Source organism: Astyanax mexicanus, chromosome 1 (assembly GCF_023375975.1).
Source record: "Astyanax mexicanus isolate ESR-SI-001 chromosome 1, AstMex3_surface, whole genome shotgun sequence".
Taxonomy (NCBI): domain Eukaryota; kingdom Metazoa; phylum Chordata; class Actinopteri; order Characiformes; family Acestrorhamphidae; genus Astyanax; species Astyanax mexicanus.
The window spans coordinates 32,161,177-32,176,955 of NC_064408.1; the positions used below are offsets into that span (position 1 = coordinate 32,161,177).

Below are 15,779 nucleotides of genomic sequence, written 5' to 3' on the forward strand. Positions count from 1 at the left end.
TGGAGATCATTCACCTTACACCTTCATGCTTAGAAGGATTCCCCACCACATTCCTCGGGCCGGGTCGGGTTCGGGCTCCAGAAAATAGTCTTAGATGTAGGCGTCTGTTTTTTAATTATATTTTTATTTTTAAATAAAATAACGAAAACAGAAAGTGAAACTAAACTAATTTATTTATAAGCGCTGTTTTCACTCCCTCAGTTCTACAGCAGGGGGTGTTGTGCCGATTCTGTCCGCGAAGCGGGAGTCAGATTCAGCAGCGGATTCGGCACAAGCGCGGCGGCACCTCGCGGTCGCGGTGTTAGTTGTAAGCGCTCGCGCTAGCCGCAAAATACGACAGAAAACACTGAGGGAGCTGCAGACTTATGTATGGGACTAGAATATGAGCACGAGGAGATCAAAGAGAACCTTTACCTGTGAGTACCTCACACCAGAACAAGCAAATCTCTCTTTCTCTCTCTCTCTTTCTCTTTCTCTCTCTGTGTCTCTCTCTCTCGCACGTGAACTCCTCCGCGTTTGACTTGCAGCACTGTGTTTAGCTGTTCTTAAAAATCATTTTAATTAAATAATAGTTCTATATTTCTATGTTACCGTGTTAATTAACATAATTCTGATCATATTTCGCTCATTCAAACAGCCCGAAAACAGACAGTTTATGGGGCGGGGCGGGTTGGGCTCGGGCTCATGATGACAGTTTATGGTTCTGGTCGGGTCGGGCTCGGGCAGAACGTGCACGGGCTCGAGCTGGGTCGGGTCGGAATTTTTGGGCCCGATCTAACCTCTATTCCTCAGTAGGGTTAAGGAATGGTGAACACAGCGTTAGGAAGTTTACAGATACTTGGGTGAACAGACACTTATAACCTGTCCCAAATTGCCATATGAAATCATAGGAAAGTTTGTCACACAGTCATACATGGTATAACTAGCAGGGAACTGGAAGTCATATCTCTGGATACATTAATCTACTGTATATGGCCATGTGTGAGCATATATACAGTACCAGTCAAAAGTTTGAAAACACCTTAAATTCAGTGTTTTTTGATTATTTAAATGTTATTGTAGATTAATACTAAAGTCATCCAAACTATGAGGAAAACATATGAAATTATTTCGTAAACCACAATATGTTTTATATTTTAGATTCTTCATAGTAGCACCTCTTGTTTACATGACAGTTTTGCACATCTTTTCTCAGTTAACAGCTGTGCTGAACTTTTCAAGAGTTTCAATAAAAGAGTTTTAGTCTCTTAATATGTCTGAGAGCATCAGTTGGTATACAATGAATAGAACTACTCGACCAAGTAAAGGAAAAAAAATTGACTTTAAGGAAAATGTAATGAAGGTCAAGTTAACATGCCTCCAGATATAAGCCCAAATAAATACTTCACAGACTATTTTGGATTGTTTAACACTTTTAAGTTACTGCATGATTCCTTATGTTTTTGTCATAGTCTGGAAGACTTTAGTGTTCATTTTCCATGTAGGAAAAAAGAAAAGAAAAATATTGAATCAGGAGTTGAATGTTTGAAAACATTGAATGTTTTCAAACATTTAACTGGTAAATGTATATGACTTACATATATGTAAACATCAAATGTTAGATATATATGGAAATATATGTAAACTCTTTCATTTTGAGGATTCACTCTGTCGTACATTCTCTAAGATTTGACATGACTGAACAAGTTTTGTACAGGTATACTGGCAAAAAAGACATTGAGCCAGTTTCATTTTGTCACATCAGGGCTAAAAATATTGTTTCTGAATCTAGGCCAAGTGTGGCTCTTGGTTGCGGGGGAATCATATTGTGTAATAATATATTACATGATAAAGTCAGTAACTAACTCAGCATAGCCATTCACAATAAACAAATCATGAGAATTAAAAGAATATATGTTTAATCATTAATTCCAATCAGAAAAGCACAGACAAAAAATTAAATGTGTGATAAATAGACTTTTCCTTTTTTCTGTTTAGTTTTATTTTAATGTTCATTTTCTCAGCTAATTTGAAAGTAATTTTAATGTGAGTGACCTTGTAATCTCTCTTGGTGTTGATTTCCAACTGAGGGAAACCCAAATTGAAGCTATTTTTCTGCACAAACACCAAGATATTAAGATAAAAATATAGACAAAACAAAATGTTATTACACATGGTTTGCCAGTTAACCATTATCTGTCCTATCCAGTTTATGTTCTAAATAGGTCAGCTAGCTAGCTAATAAAATGTGCCCTGTAGTTAACATTTGATAGGCTACCAAATAAAATCAAAATCAAAAAGCTGTTAAAATATAGATATTTCCTTTTTTTGTCATATAGAAACTGTAACAGACAGAAATAAATAAATAAACTTAATTAAAACATAAAATGGCTGTAAATATCCTTGTTCTTTGGATAGCAGGTGATTTTTTGTTCAGTTATCCAATTAGAGTAACAGAAATTTGGACTATTGTTACTGTTTCTTAACTTTCTCAACTCTCCAGCAAAATACACTGTGGTCCACATTTCTAAAGGCGTTGGCACATTTCCAACAGTTCTGCTTTTTGTGGCAAATATTTACTTCCTCAAAAATTTAAGAAGATTGATTTAATATTTTTACCTCTCTGAAAGTTCAAAACGTTGTATATATGACTGAGCAATTTACAGATGCATTATCTGTGATAACCTCAGTCATATATACAACTTTTAGATTTAAATGCTTTTCTTTAACAAGAATTTTGTGCACCATAAATTTCAAGGATAACCATTAATTACAAAAAGAATGTTTAATTACTGCTTTATAGGCTGAAATAAAACAGTGCTTCTCCATGCGTAAATGCATGTACACGACATACATACCTGCTCATCAAGATTATGGCAAGAATTTGTATAAAGCTTCTGATTGGCTGATCGCTCACTGAAATGGATGATAAATTGAGAAGACGGAGAAGGGTTTTTTACATTCTACATTCTACAGGAAAGGTGAGTGTTACTCTACATATTGTTTATTATTTTTATTCTTATTCTCATTCTCATTCTTATTCTCATTTGTATTCTTATTCGTATTATTATTCCTATTTTCAGTCTTATTCTTATTCTTCTTATTATTATTATTCTCATTCTTATTATTATTGATGGTTTCATGTTATTGTTTAAAATGAATGGTGTCAATTTATTATTAAAAAAAATTATTTAATTGATTAATCACAATAGCATTCTGTGATACACAGTTAATTACATATTTTTGAATAATAAAAACATATAAATGCGAGAGAGAGAGAGAGAGAGAGAGAGAGAGAGAGAGATATTAAATAAATAAATAGTTATTTTACTTTCTGAACTGACAGTAGCAAAGTCGTGATTACATCATTAAATAAAGCCCCTAAAACATCACCAGGCTCTGTAAAATGTTATGGGGTGATTAATTTCTATAAAAAAATGTGTTAATGTTTCCAGAATAATCACACTCGATAAAGGTTTTACCTATCATAGATAACTTCATTAGTTAAGGGTAAATTTAGTAGTCACAGAAATTCCTGATCAGCGCTTTCATTCGAACAAATGTAATGAAGTTTAATTTGAAACTGTATTATTCAGTTCTTAAAATGTTAACATCTAAAATAACACTTGAAACAGAAACACCACTTGTAGATCCTGTAGCAATCTGGCTTTTTAAAATAAATAACCTTTAAAATATATTTTTTTCAACCATTGACAGAAACACTGTGCTGCCTTAAACCTCACAAATAAAATACCAAAGAAAAGTTAAACGGGTTACACAAAACAGTGGCTAGTGCTACTACCCACAACGCTGCATCTGATCTCATACCTGCATAATGAATTACCTCTAGTCACTCTTGTCATTCCTCTATTTTATACATTTTATCTCTAAACGCCTCCAGTCAGCATACAGGTTTGGAATTGTGTCTTTCCTCATTTTCTGTTTTATCTTATTATTTTTTATTATTATTTTAATCAATTATTTGATTTTCTATTTCTTCGTTTAATTGTAGTTAATTGGTTTAATATTAGTTCACTAGCGATAGTCAGAATCATGTTCTATTTTCTGAACAGGTCAGCACTGAAAACTCATACATTTGCCAACCATATTCAACACTTGGATATTTGCTGCTGTCACATTTAGTGAGTTTTAATATTTACTATTGTATTTGATATTTTATTCACATGCAAAGTTTGTTTAAAAACCAAAAAAACAAAACAAAGATATATAGATCCATATTTTTCTTCTTTTGCATTTTTGAAAGAAAAATAGTGTACTCTAGAGCAGTGGTTCCCAACCTATGGGTCGCGACCCAACCTATGGGTCGCCAAAGATCCACGATGGGTCGCGAAGCCCTCTTGATTTTAAGGGGTTTAATTTTAATACTATATATAGTCTAGGGCAGTGGTTTTCAACCTGTGGGCCGCGGCCCCCCAGTGGGCCGCAGACGTAGCGCAAGGGGGCCGTAGGCCAAAATTATTATTATTTTATTATTTTTTTTTTTTTATTATTAAGTATTTTTTCTCCAAGAAATAGATTAGTTCAGCATATTTCAGCATATTTCAGATAGTTCAGCATATTTAGTTAGTTTATTTGCAAAACGTGTTTAGTTTGAGTTTTTTTTTGGCGTAGTACAGTCACATGACACGCAGCGCTAGCTAGTGAATTGACTAGCTAGTTAGTTAGCTAATTCAGTCTGAGTGAAGCTGTTGTCTTGTGTACGCATCATGGATAAATGGTTAAAAACAGGGTCTTTGACAACAAAGGACCCTGAAGCTGGACCATCTACAAGTGAAGCAGCCACTGTATCTGTTCCTGAGAGAACCAAGCATAAACTGAAACGGAGAAAATACAGCAGTGAGTACCTAGCACTAGGCTTTACGTGCACAGGAACAGAAAACGAGCCGCTACCACTCTGCGTTGTGTGTTCGGAGGTCTTGGCGAATGAAGCGTTGAAGCCAACCAAGTTACGTCGACATTTGGAGACTAAACACAGCGAGTATGCATCTAAACCTGTGGAATTTTTTGAGAACAAGCTTAAAGAATACCAAAGCAGGAAAAAGACCCTTGAATTGGCCTGCTCTGGAACCGATAATGCTAAAGCTGTTGAGGCGTCCTACCGTGTTGCGCAGCTTATAGCAAAGGCTGGAAAGCCACATACGATTGGGGAGAGTTTGATTTTACCTGCTGCGAAAGAGATGGTCAGCGTGATGTTGGGAGAAAAACCCTGCAAGCAACTGAATCTCATATCACTTTCTGACAACACAGTTGAACGACGAATAAATGAAATGGCACATGATGTAACCCAGCAGCTTATAAAGAGAGTTCGAGAGAGTCGCTTTTATGCAATACAACTGGATGAATCTACTGACATTGCAAATCTTTCCAACCTTCTTGCATTTGTGAGGTATGAGCATAACCGTGAAATATTTGAAGACATACTATTTTGTAAGCCTCTACCCACCAAGACAACTGCTGAAGCTATTTTTGATGTTTTGAATGCATTTATTGTGTCGAACGGAATTGAGTGGTCCAAATGTGTGGGAGTTAGCACTGATGGAGCAAGGGCAATGATGGGACAACGCAGCGGAGTCATTGCGCGCGTGAAAGCTGTAGCACCGCTGGCGACTTCTGTCCACTGCAGTTTACACAGAGAAGCATTAGCTGCCAAGAGAATGTCAAGAGACCTTAAAATTGTGCTGGATGAGGCAGTGAAGATAGTTAACTTCATTAAGAGTCGGCCACTCCAATCCCGTTTATTTCGTGTTCTATGCGAGGAAATGGGCAGCAGTCACGTTCAGCTTCTTTTACATACTGAGGTAAGGTGGCTTTCTCGCGGCAAGGTGCTGGCTCGACTTTTTGAATTGAGGGATGAAGTAAGAATTTTTTTATTGGACTCAAACTTTGAACTTTCAGACCGCTTCACTGATTTTGAGTGGCTTGCTAAATTGAGTTACCTCTCAGACATTTTTACCCACTTGAATGGACTCAACCTTAGCCTTCAAGGCAAATCAGTGACAGCGTTTCACGTTCAAAACAAAATCGAAGCTACAATAAAGAAGCTGGACATGTGGACCAAGCGTGTGGAACAGTCAAACTACGAGTCATTTGACAATCTGTCAGATTTTCTGACAAAAGAAAATGCTTCTCTGCCGAATGCGGTTTCAAGACCGATTGTTGAGCACCTGCAAAGTTTGAAAATGCAGCTACGTGATTACTTTCCAGCTCTAGACGTTCATTTCAGCTGGATAGAAAATCCCTTTGTCGACATATGCCAAGGAGCCATCGCAAGTCTGAGTGCATCTGAGGAGGACCGCCTTATTGATCTCTCTTGTGACAGTGCTTTAAAATTTATTTTTTCACAAAAGTCCTTGGTAAATTTTTGGCTTCATGCTAGGTCAGAGTACCCTGATCTTTCAGACAAGGCAGTGAGATTCCTGATGCCGTTTCCCACAACGTATCTCTGCGAAACTGGATTTTCTATGTTGGTGGTACTCAAGACCAAATACAGGAATAGGCTTAATGTTGAGCCAGACCTCCGTTTGCAACTTTCTGCACTTCAGCCTGACATCCACCACTTGGTAGCTGGCAAACAACATCAGCCATCTCATTAGGTGAGTGACAAAAAGTGCTGTAAATGGTTAGTTTCTTTTGTTTGTGTGATTATGCAGTCAGTTTCACAAGTCACGTGGATGGTTGCACTGTATTTGGTTTTAAACGGCAATAAAAATAATCTGGGGGGCCGTAGAAAGTTTTGGGCTGGGTTAAGTGGGCCTTGGGTTGCAAAAGGTTGGGAACCCCTGGTCTAGGGTAAGCAAAATTCGCCGCGCTGCGCTGCGCTCTCTCTGGCTCTCTCTCTCTCTCTCTCTCTCTGGCGCGCTGCGCTGCGCTCTCTCTGGCTCTCTCTCTCTCTCTCTCTCTGGCGCGCGCGCGGGCGCTCTCTCCGGCAGCGCGGAGCTGAATTCAGCGCGAGGCTGAATATAATAATATAAGAATATAAAACTCAGTTTAGTTAAATAAATGAAAATGAGTGAGGGCCTGTAAAGTTAATCAATTATTGTCCAATATTTGGACAGGTTGAGGTTTTGGTGAGCTGTTTTACTGATTTGAAACTGAAACTGAAACTGATATTATTCTTTTTTTTTTATATATATAAATTATTTTTTATTCATTTTAAATAGTTGTATTATTTTATTGATCTAATTATTTTTTTCTTCATAAGATAAAAATTCCTTATGTTTTATGTATCAATTTTTCCTTTTTTACGTGTTTATTTTATTCATCTATAGTAAATGGGGGGGGGGGGGGGGGGGGGTTATGTTGGGTCACCAAAGCTTACAATGGTAAAAATATGGGTCCCTGAAGAAAAAGGTTGGGAACCACTGCTCTAGAGTGTACTGTAGTACTATATATATGATAAATACATGAAAATAAATTACTAAAAATTACATGCCAAATGTTTATATCTGAATGCATGGTTTAAAAAAAAAGATTGTTTATGCTCTATTTCAGCTGCTCCCGGTATTTAAACTGGGAATACACGATGTCATGAAAAAAGACTTGTGAAAATGTGAAAATTGAACATAGAAATATTTATTGACTCATTTCCAACCCGAAGAAATCTATTGGTCTATAAATAACATCAAAATCATCATCAAAAAAACTGTTTATATCTCCACAGACTCTACCATGGGGATGAATCGGTCTGCTCGTGTCCTGCTGCTTGTCCTGTGTGCTGTTCTGCCCACCGACCAATCAGTGTTAAGTTTCAAAGAAGATCATATAATGTCTCCTAATCTTTTAATTAACTGTTTTAAGGATATGAGAAATGTAAATAAATATTTTAGAACCACAGACGCTGGAAAGAAGGAAGATTGTAAAAAATTCCATACTTTCATACTGGACACATTCCTAAACATCAAGAGGGCCTGCGAAGGGAAAGAACTTCAAAAAGATGTTTTTGAAAGTGATGATATATTTAGCACTGTTGAATGCGAATCAACCACTAAATATGAACCTTGTGAATATCATCAAGCTCCGAAAAGGAAACATATTATTGTTAAATGTGATACTTATAAAAACCCAGTGCATTATGGAAAAAACTAATGTACAGATTAAGTAAAAGTAAAATGAAAGTTAAATGAAAATAGAAGACTTTCTCTGATCTTCAAATAAACATAATGCATCTGTGAACAGCTGTGTCTTTTTTTAGTAATCATATGTTCATGTGATTTATTATTTATTATCATACTTTATAATACTGTCCTAGATTATAATTATTAACTCCTAAAGAAGAATGTAGTAACTCCTTAGTTATTAATAATGTGTTATCAAGTGACTCCCTTCTAGATCACAATTAGAGTTCAAGCGTAAGTTCATGCATAAAACTCTATTGTTTTTGCCCAGGTTTTTCTTCCTTTTCTGTAAAACCTATATTGCAGACTAGATCCTAAGGCATAGAGACACCAAATTTGACAGTTACATGTAGTTTGTGTGCATCTTGTTGGACAACAAAAATGACAGATACTTATTTTTATTTTGATGAATACATTTGAAACAAAAGACCTACTCTTAATTATTTTTATGTATAATATGCAAAAATAAACTTCTTTTGATTATCATTTGATTCTGAGGTAGGTGGTCAAGTTTGATAAGCATATATCAAAAGGAGGTGGGGCCAATGCTAAATAATATTTCTCAGCAACCATAGCTCAGATCAAGCTGAAATTTAGCAAGCCCCATGAATTAGATATGTGCTAATTGAAATTTCTGGACATCATTAGCTAGTAGTGATGCCCTGGGAAATTTATGTCATTCAGTTTTGACAAACAAACTGATCAGCGATATTCAGTACAGTGTTACAGACAAATGTGTAAATACAAGTTTATTTAAAATGCATTGTTTATGTCAGTATATATGACATATTCAAAGGAATTATTTTGTGTTAGAGACAGTTTTGCTTCAATAGCTACAACATTTGAATGCTTTGGCCATTTTAAACACAGTTTGAGTCGTGTCAGTCTTTGGGAACCTCTACCAAGCTTCAAGTTCATAGGCCTTGCTTTTACAAATTGAATGGACAGAAGTCAGGAACTTTTGATTCTATCAAAATGTGAGAATGATATACAGCATGTGAAATTGAGATAAGATGCCAAATTTAGTCTAAAAATTATGACTGCCATTAGCCAACCAGTTTCCAGAACTGATCCTCACACTGCTAAATGTCAAGGACACAGTTACTACTTAGTTATTAATTTTAAGTTATCATGTGATTCACTGTATAATACTGTTCTAGATCAGTATTTTTATTATTATTATTAAATCCTAATGAAGAACTCCTCATTTATTTGTTATACTTTTATTTAAGTATTGCTGATTGCACATGAATGTCTAATACTAATTACTAATTTATTTGAAAGGTAGGACCCAACATAAAGTAAAAAAAACATATATGTCTGTAAACCATCTCTTTTACTAAAGGATTTCAGTGCAGCACTGTTTAAAATAAACAACAGTAAGAGGCTCCTTATAGTTTCTTTGAATCAGGCCTTTGACAACCACTAGGGGTCACCCTCAGATCCTGGGTAATTTCTTTATTAATGAAACATTTGGAGCTGCATTCCAAAGTTAAGGCTCCATTCTAGGTGGGTTGCATTGAAGGTTTTTCCAAACTGAAGGGTCCTTTAATATTCTCCTCATGCTCAGAGTGATTTGAATGACCCAAAAAGTGTTTCCTTCACAGCTTTTTTTTTTTACCGTTCACAGTTCACTGTGCACTGTCCGACGCAAGGAAAAAAGACAAACAGCACCACAAATTGCCTTTTAAAAATAGCAGGACATGAAAACTGTGGAACAGGGTATATTTTAAAATGTTTTACATGTATTTATTAATTATTTCTGAGAAGAAATTAAAAACCAAACAAGTTTTGTGCCTCAGCGTGATTACAGTCATGCGTGATATCACCACCAAGCCTTCATAGACCATTCCATATGTGGACACCAGGCTACTGAGAAGCAGAGATGTATAGTAATGAAGTAGAATAACTTCACTAGTGCAATTAAGTACTAAAATGTTGTATCTGTATCTATAAGAGTATAATTTTCCTCCTACTTCCACATTTACTTTACTACATATATTGGATGCGTTTAATATTTGTACATTTTGTATGCACTGCATTGTTACTCTTTACAATTATAAAACTGTTAAGAATCATTCCAAACCCACATTATCACTGCGGCATCAGAGAGGTAGATGCTCTGCACAGTCACCAGGTTTGATGAAGGTGCTCATCATTGAGTAAATCAAGTGATCAAACTGATCTTATAAGAAGGCCATACTGCTCCCATTCTGCCTTTAGCTCTGATAATGTTCCACTTTAACTTTCTGTTACAACTACACAAATCAAATCAAATTTAGCGATGATTTACAGATCTGCTTGCAAAAGCCTTCTCAAGAAACTTGATTTGCTTTATTACTCAGCCATTCCTTGTGCCATAAATGCTGCACACATCAGTGCTCTCTTTACTCTAATGGTAAGTTGGCCATTGCTACATACTCGCCATTTGATCCACTGGTACATGCACTAAAAAAAAGAAAAATTCAGTCACTCAGTCAAGTCATCATTTTGCTTTGATTCAGTTAAGTTGTAAATATATAACATTTTAAGTTTATTAAAAGAAACCGAGTCAAAGCAAGATTATAACTTGAATCAGTTAAGTTTTTGTTTTGTTCACACAACAGTAGTTGAATTAACTGAACAGTTTTAGTATTGTGGGCTTAAAGAATTTAGTTTATTTAATATATATATATATATATATATATATATATATATATATATATATATATATATATATACTTGGTTTTAGACCACAATAATTTATTGTCTTGACGGACAGTTCTGGTGGAAACAGGAGAGTTGAGGTGCACATTGAATTCTACTGTGATTTGGGCAGCCGTGGTTTTATGTTTTTTGGATACAATCCCGAACATCCCTTTCAGACAGCTTCCTCCTGCATCCACAGTTAATCCTGTTGGATGTGGTTCGTCCTTCTTGGTGATATGCTGACATTACCCTGTGTACCGTGGCTCTTGATACATCACAAAGACTTGCTGTCTTGGTCACAGATGGTATGTCACCCATAATGTTGTGTGCATTGCAATATTTTGAGCAAAACTGTGCTCTTACCCTGCTAATTAAACCTAAGTATTCTCAACATATTTAGCATATTTGTATCGAACTGCAAATACTGACAGCATAATATGAGTGAGCTCTGCTCCAAGCCAACATATTGTGACAACTAGGAACATAGAATAAAGGTGAACTAGACTTACTGGTAATCAACACATGCGTTACACTAATGTATGACTAGAATAAGGTAGCTTTGGGCAACAGACAACACAAAGAAGATAAGTTAAGGAGAGACCACACCCAATATGCAAATATATGGTGCCAGGAGAATTATGGGAAAGCTGCATGATCCAACACTGTAGAAAGAGCATTGACACGTGTAGTTTAATAAAAGCTGGTTGAAATCACTTTTAATTGGCTCAACAAACATTTTTAAGTTTTCAGGTTGAAGTTCCGGAAAGTTCACTCAACTGAAAACTTGATAATATCAGTTCTCTTGACTAAAACACAAAATCACTTTTTAGAGTGTGCTCATTCATAAAACTCTTCTTAGTTTGCCTCCTTATTATATATGTAGTTTGATACAGTATTAGTTTTCTGCCTATAACATCTGTACTGCTCAGCGTATCATGCTACAGGTCCTTAAGATGAATACAGAACTTGGTTTGTCTGCATTTTAAGCTGCTGCAGCCAAAGACTGGAACTCTCTGCAGAAAACATTAAAATTGGATAATTTTATTCCTAAGTCAGCTTTTAAGATATCTATCACAGAAATTCTGAGAAACACTTTTGTCACAGGTCAGATATTGTCTGTTGTTTCTGTTATTGTCTGTTGTATTCTGTGTTTGTGTTTCAAGAGAACTTTTTACTCTTGCCAGGCTGCCCCTATAAATAAGAAAAAAATCTTATAGAAAGAATAAATACAAAATTAAAAAGGAACCAAGGCTATTACTCAAGTCTGAGTCTCTAGTACTTTATACATGTCTGCTGAAAAGGAATCTTCATTGGACATTACTACTAAAAACACGATCATACTTTGGGTTAGGGTAAGATTTTAGGGTTGATTCATGGTTTACATTATGAATCATTTTTATTTAATTTAGGGTTCAGTTGCATTTAATAGACAATAAGGCATCAATGAGGCATCTACAGTAAACCAAAGTAGTAAAGTGATACCCTATAGTTTTTATATATTTAACAATATGTAATGCTAAATTATGATTTTATACACTATTGTACATTATATGCATGTTATTACAAAAACATTTGTCGTGGCACTTTATTTTACAGTACGGTAAGTACCATGTATTTAATAGGTAAATAGTCACTAAGTACTTCTAAAACTAACACATCTAAAACTAACACATGTAAATAGGTATGTACAGTAATGCTTACTCAGTCATTAGCACTTAATATGTAGTTTTTACAAATACATATTTGCAAGTTCACAGTATTTCTTTCACAGCTAGCAACAATGTACAAAATAGTGATTCAGTTCAGAATTGTATGTGTGGTAAGTACTAGTGATGTGAAAATGACCAAGTATGTAACTTAGTACTCAGGAATATGTTGTAAACATACAGTCAACTATTAGTAGCTTTCCCAGCTACACAGTAAAACTACCAGCTCTGTGGAACGCTACTTACTAAAAATTTACCAAGCTATTGCTGACTTGGAGCCAGAAAACGGTTGGTAACCTACTATTCAGTGATTAATCCACTTTATGAAGTTCTTTTCATTCTCCAGAAAATGAAAGTTCACTGTTAGATTTCATGTTAGGGGGTTTACTGCTAAGAGCTCTGTAAAATTGAGGTACATTTAACTTCTAATTAACTTCTATTAATGATTCTATTTACTATTTACCCATTAAATATACATTACTTACCATACCATAAAATAGTGCTACTGCATTTTATTTCAACAACTTTCAGAAAGGTAGTTTCTAGGATCAGAGGTTTAGGGGTGCTGAGCACTCAACGAACCCAGACCCACCGATCCCCCTTTAAAAAGAACACGGACTCTACATGAAGTTGAGGAGCAATTCCAGGAATGGTGTGTGTGTGTTTAATCAGAACACACACATTAATTAAATTAATTTTGTGCGCATAGGAGGTCTGATTCAGTTCACCACTGTCAACAATTCAGACTTCTCACAAATGAAATACTTGATTATTCCGAAAGATGTTTGCAGGTCTGTGCAGCCTTCACAGTTTACAATTAAAATCACTGCTATTTGACACAGAAAGATTTTAATAGTTTATTTTGTAATTCAAAAACCACAAAACAAACAATTTTACAACTGAAAAAAAAATCCACATGTCCATACAGGAGAACTGACAGAAGCAGTATTAGCAGTAGCAGTATTTTAAAATGTAATAAACATACATCTTAGTATCTTGGTTAGTGTACTATTACAGGTGAGTTGACAAAAAATGAAATGTTAACATACTGTAAACATACAGCGTTAAAATAGATGAACAAGTGATTAAAACATCTTAAAAAGTCCCTTCCCATCGGATTTAACAGCACAGCAATGATTTGAAAGGAAAGTCCCTCTTAACAAGCATTTATATCTTACAAAAATGACTTTATGCATGCATTAATGTGCTTATGGTTTTTCTGTACTTTTGATCATTCCTTTGGATCAATTATATTATAAGGTCATCGCCATCGTAATGCACAGGCCATGTCTGAGCACACCCCACTGTAATGTGTCGAGTGCTTCTTTGACCACGATATTTACATTTAGGTTGTCTGTCTCCACTTTGTAAACTGCAAGTGATTACAGGAAACGGTTTGGTGCTTTCGTAGAGATCCCTTGTGTTTGGCTTGTGTGTGCCCCCTTCTTGGCACACTGCTCTGACCTGCTGTTGTGTTGCCAATATGAAGGTATTGGTTTCTTTGCAGTTATTGGTGTCTCCCTGTGTGATCCCCCTTTTCCTGATCACACTGTCGCACTGTTTTTCATTCATGCCCCCAAACACATGCTGGTTGAGGAAGTGTAGGTAGCGAGCCTTCACCTCAGCGGGTTGAGCGTCAGCAGATGGAGTGGCGCACAGTGCCACCAGCAAAACTACAGCCAACTGGTGCACCTCCATGATGCCTTTCCTGGATAAAGAAATAAAATGACATTTTACAATTTTCTGTACACATGAACTGAGCAGCTTGAACTTACACTAGTTCTATTTTTAAACTAATGGTCTAAGAGTATAGTCAGTGGTTCTTATTCTTGGTTCTGGAGAATGGCTGACCTGCATGTTGTAGTGTTTCCCTGTTCTAACACCTGTGATGGACTAAGTATCCAAACCATATGTGAGTTAAAGAAAAGATATCCAAAGTATTTGCCTTCAAATGTACTTTGAGTATCAAAATTCCAGGATTTATTATGGATCTAATGTCCTATTTCCATTGTGCAAAAGGACTATTGCTTAACCCATTTACTTCAGAAGAAATGTTTCTAGAGTCTCTCTTGGTTCACAAATCTTTGAATAGAATGTCTATTCTGGCCCTAGAATTATCATAAAAAGTACACATTTCCATTAAGTAGAAGTTTGAAGTGTCAGTTAAAGCTTAATTAAAGTTTAAGTTAAATAAAAGATTCACAAATACGTTTCTCTTCCTATACTTTACTCAAAGATCTGCACCTATACATATTCTATATATTCATTTATTCATGTACACATCTCAATCTCAAACTCCCGCAGTCTCAAAATTGTGCACTGCATTGCGCTGGCATTGAGTGGCATGCTTGCACTTGGTTAATGGGTGTCCAAAAAATCAAAACAAGGTTGAAACAAAGTGCACAAAATACTCAGTTGATGAACTTGCTTTACAGTTAATAATTTGGTGCATTATGTTACGTATTTATGCACGCATAAAATAAGGTACCAAAATGCAGGGAATTACATCTAATTTATATATTTTTTCCACTCACATTAGCAATTCTGCTCACAAATAACCGTTGCTTTTTTAAAAAAATGTATTGATGTAGTAAAAAGTAAGATATTTTATTTTAAACTAATTTGGAATTACAGTAAATTAAATTACTGATACAACTATTAGTTAATTACAGTAACAAATAACATTTACTTATTTACTGTGTTATTGTCCACCACAAGTGCATTAATTTATTACTTGCATTAGGTGTGTTAAAGCAGAAGAAACTCTGAAACTGATGCAGAACTGAGCTTCAAGCACCAAAATTAAGAATCTTACCTCAAGATGAAGAAATCTGTGGGACCACACGGTTTTACGGATGCTCCTCTTGGAATTTCCCTGAAGATTAGTTCTTCTAGTTCTGCATCAGGAGCTGTTCAAGATGAACCAAAGTTTCCTCCCTAAACCCTTGTCTTATAAAGCATTTTACAGCAGCATAACAACATCCCACTTTCCTAACATGGATGTTCCTGTTCCTTACCCTTACCAGGAAAACAAGATCTTCAGATTGACATTTGATATGTTTGTAAGAAACATGAAAGTTCTGTCCAATAAGCACAGAGAACACCATATTTGGATTAAATGGGTTAGAGAAATAAGATACTTACATAAGGGAAGACATGTGAGGGCATATCACAACTAAAACATGTGTAGGCATGACCTAGCTGAGGTGAAATTAGGGGAAAGCAGTATATGAATCAAACTGAAATACTTTCGTTTATGCAGAGAAAATCC

The 15,779-nt window shown here is 35.5% G+C and overlaps 1 protein-coding gene across 1 annotated transcript; it reads right to left on the bottom strand.

Annotated features, from left to right (window-relative positions):
- Positions 1-13,352: 13,352 nt before the first annotated feature.
- On the bottom strand, positions 13,353-15,466 carry LOC103035073 (ribonuclease-like 3). Its single transcript, XM_022686015.2, has 2 exons — positions 15,324-15,466; positions 13,353-14,216 (listed from the first exon to the last, which is right to left on the bottom strand). The coding sequence occupies exon 2, from the start codon at positions 14,204-14,206 to the stop codon at positions 13,757-13,759; it is 450 nt and encodes a 149-aa protein (XP_022541736.2). The 5' UTR covers positions 14,207-14,216; positions 15,324-15,466; the 3' UTR covers positions 13,353-13,756.
- Positions 15,467-15,779: the final 313 nt, after the last annotated feature.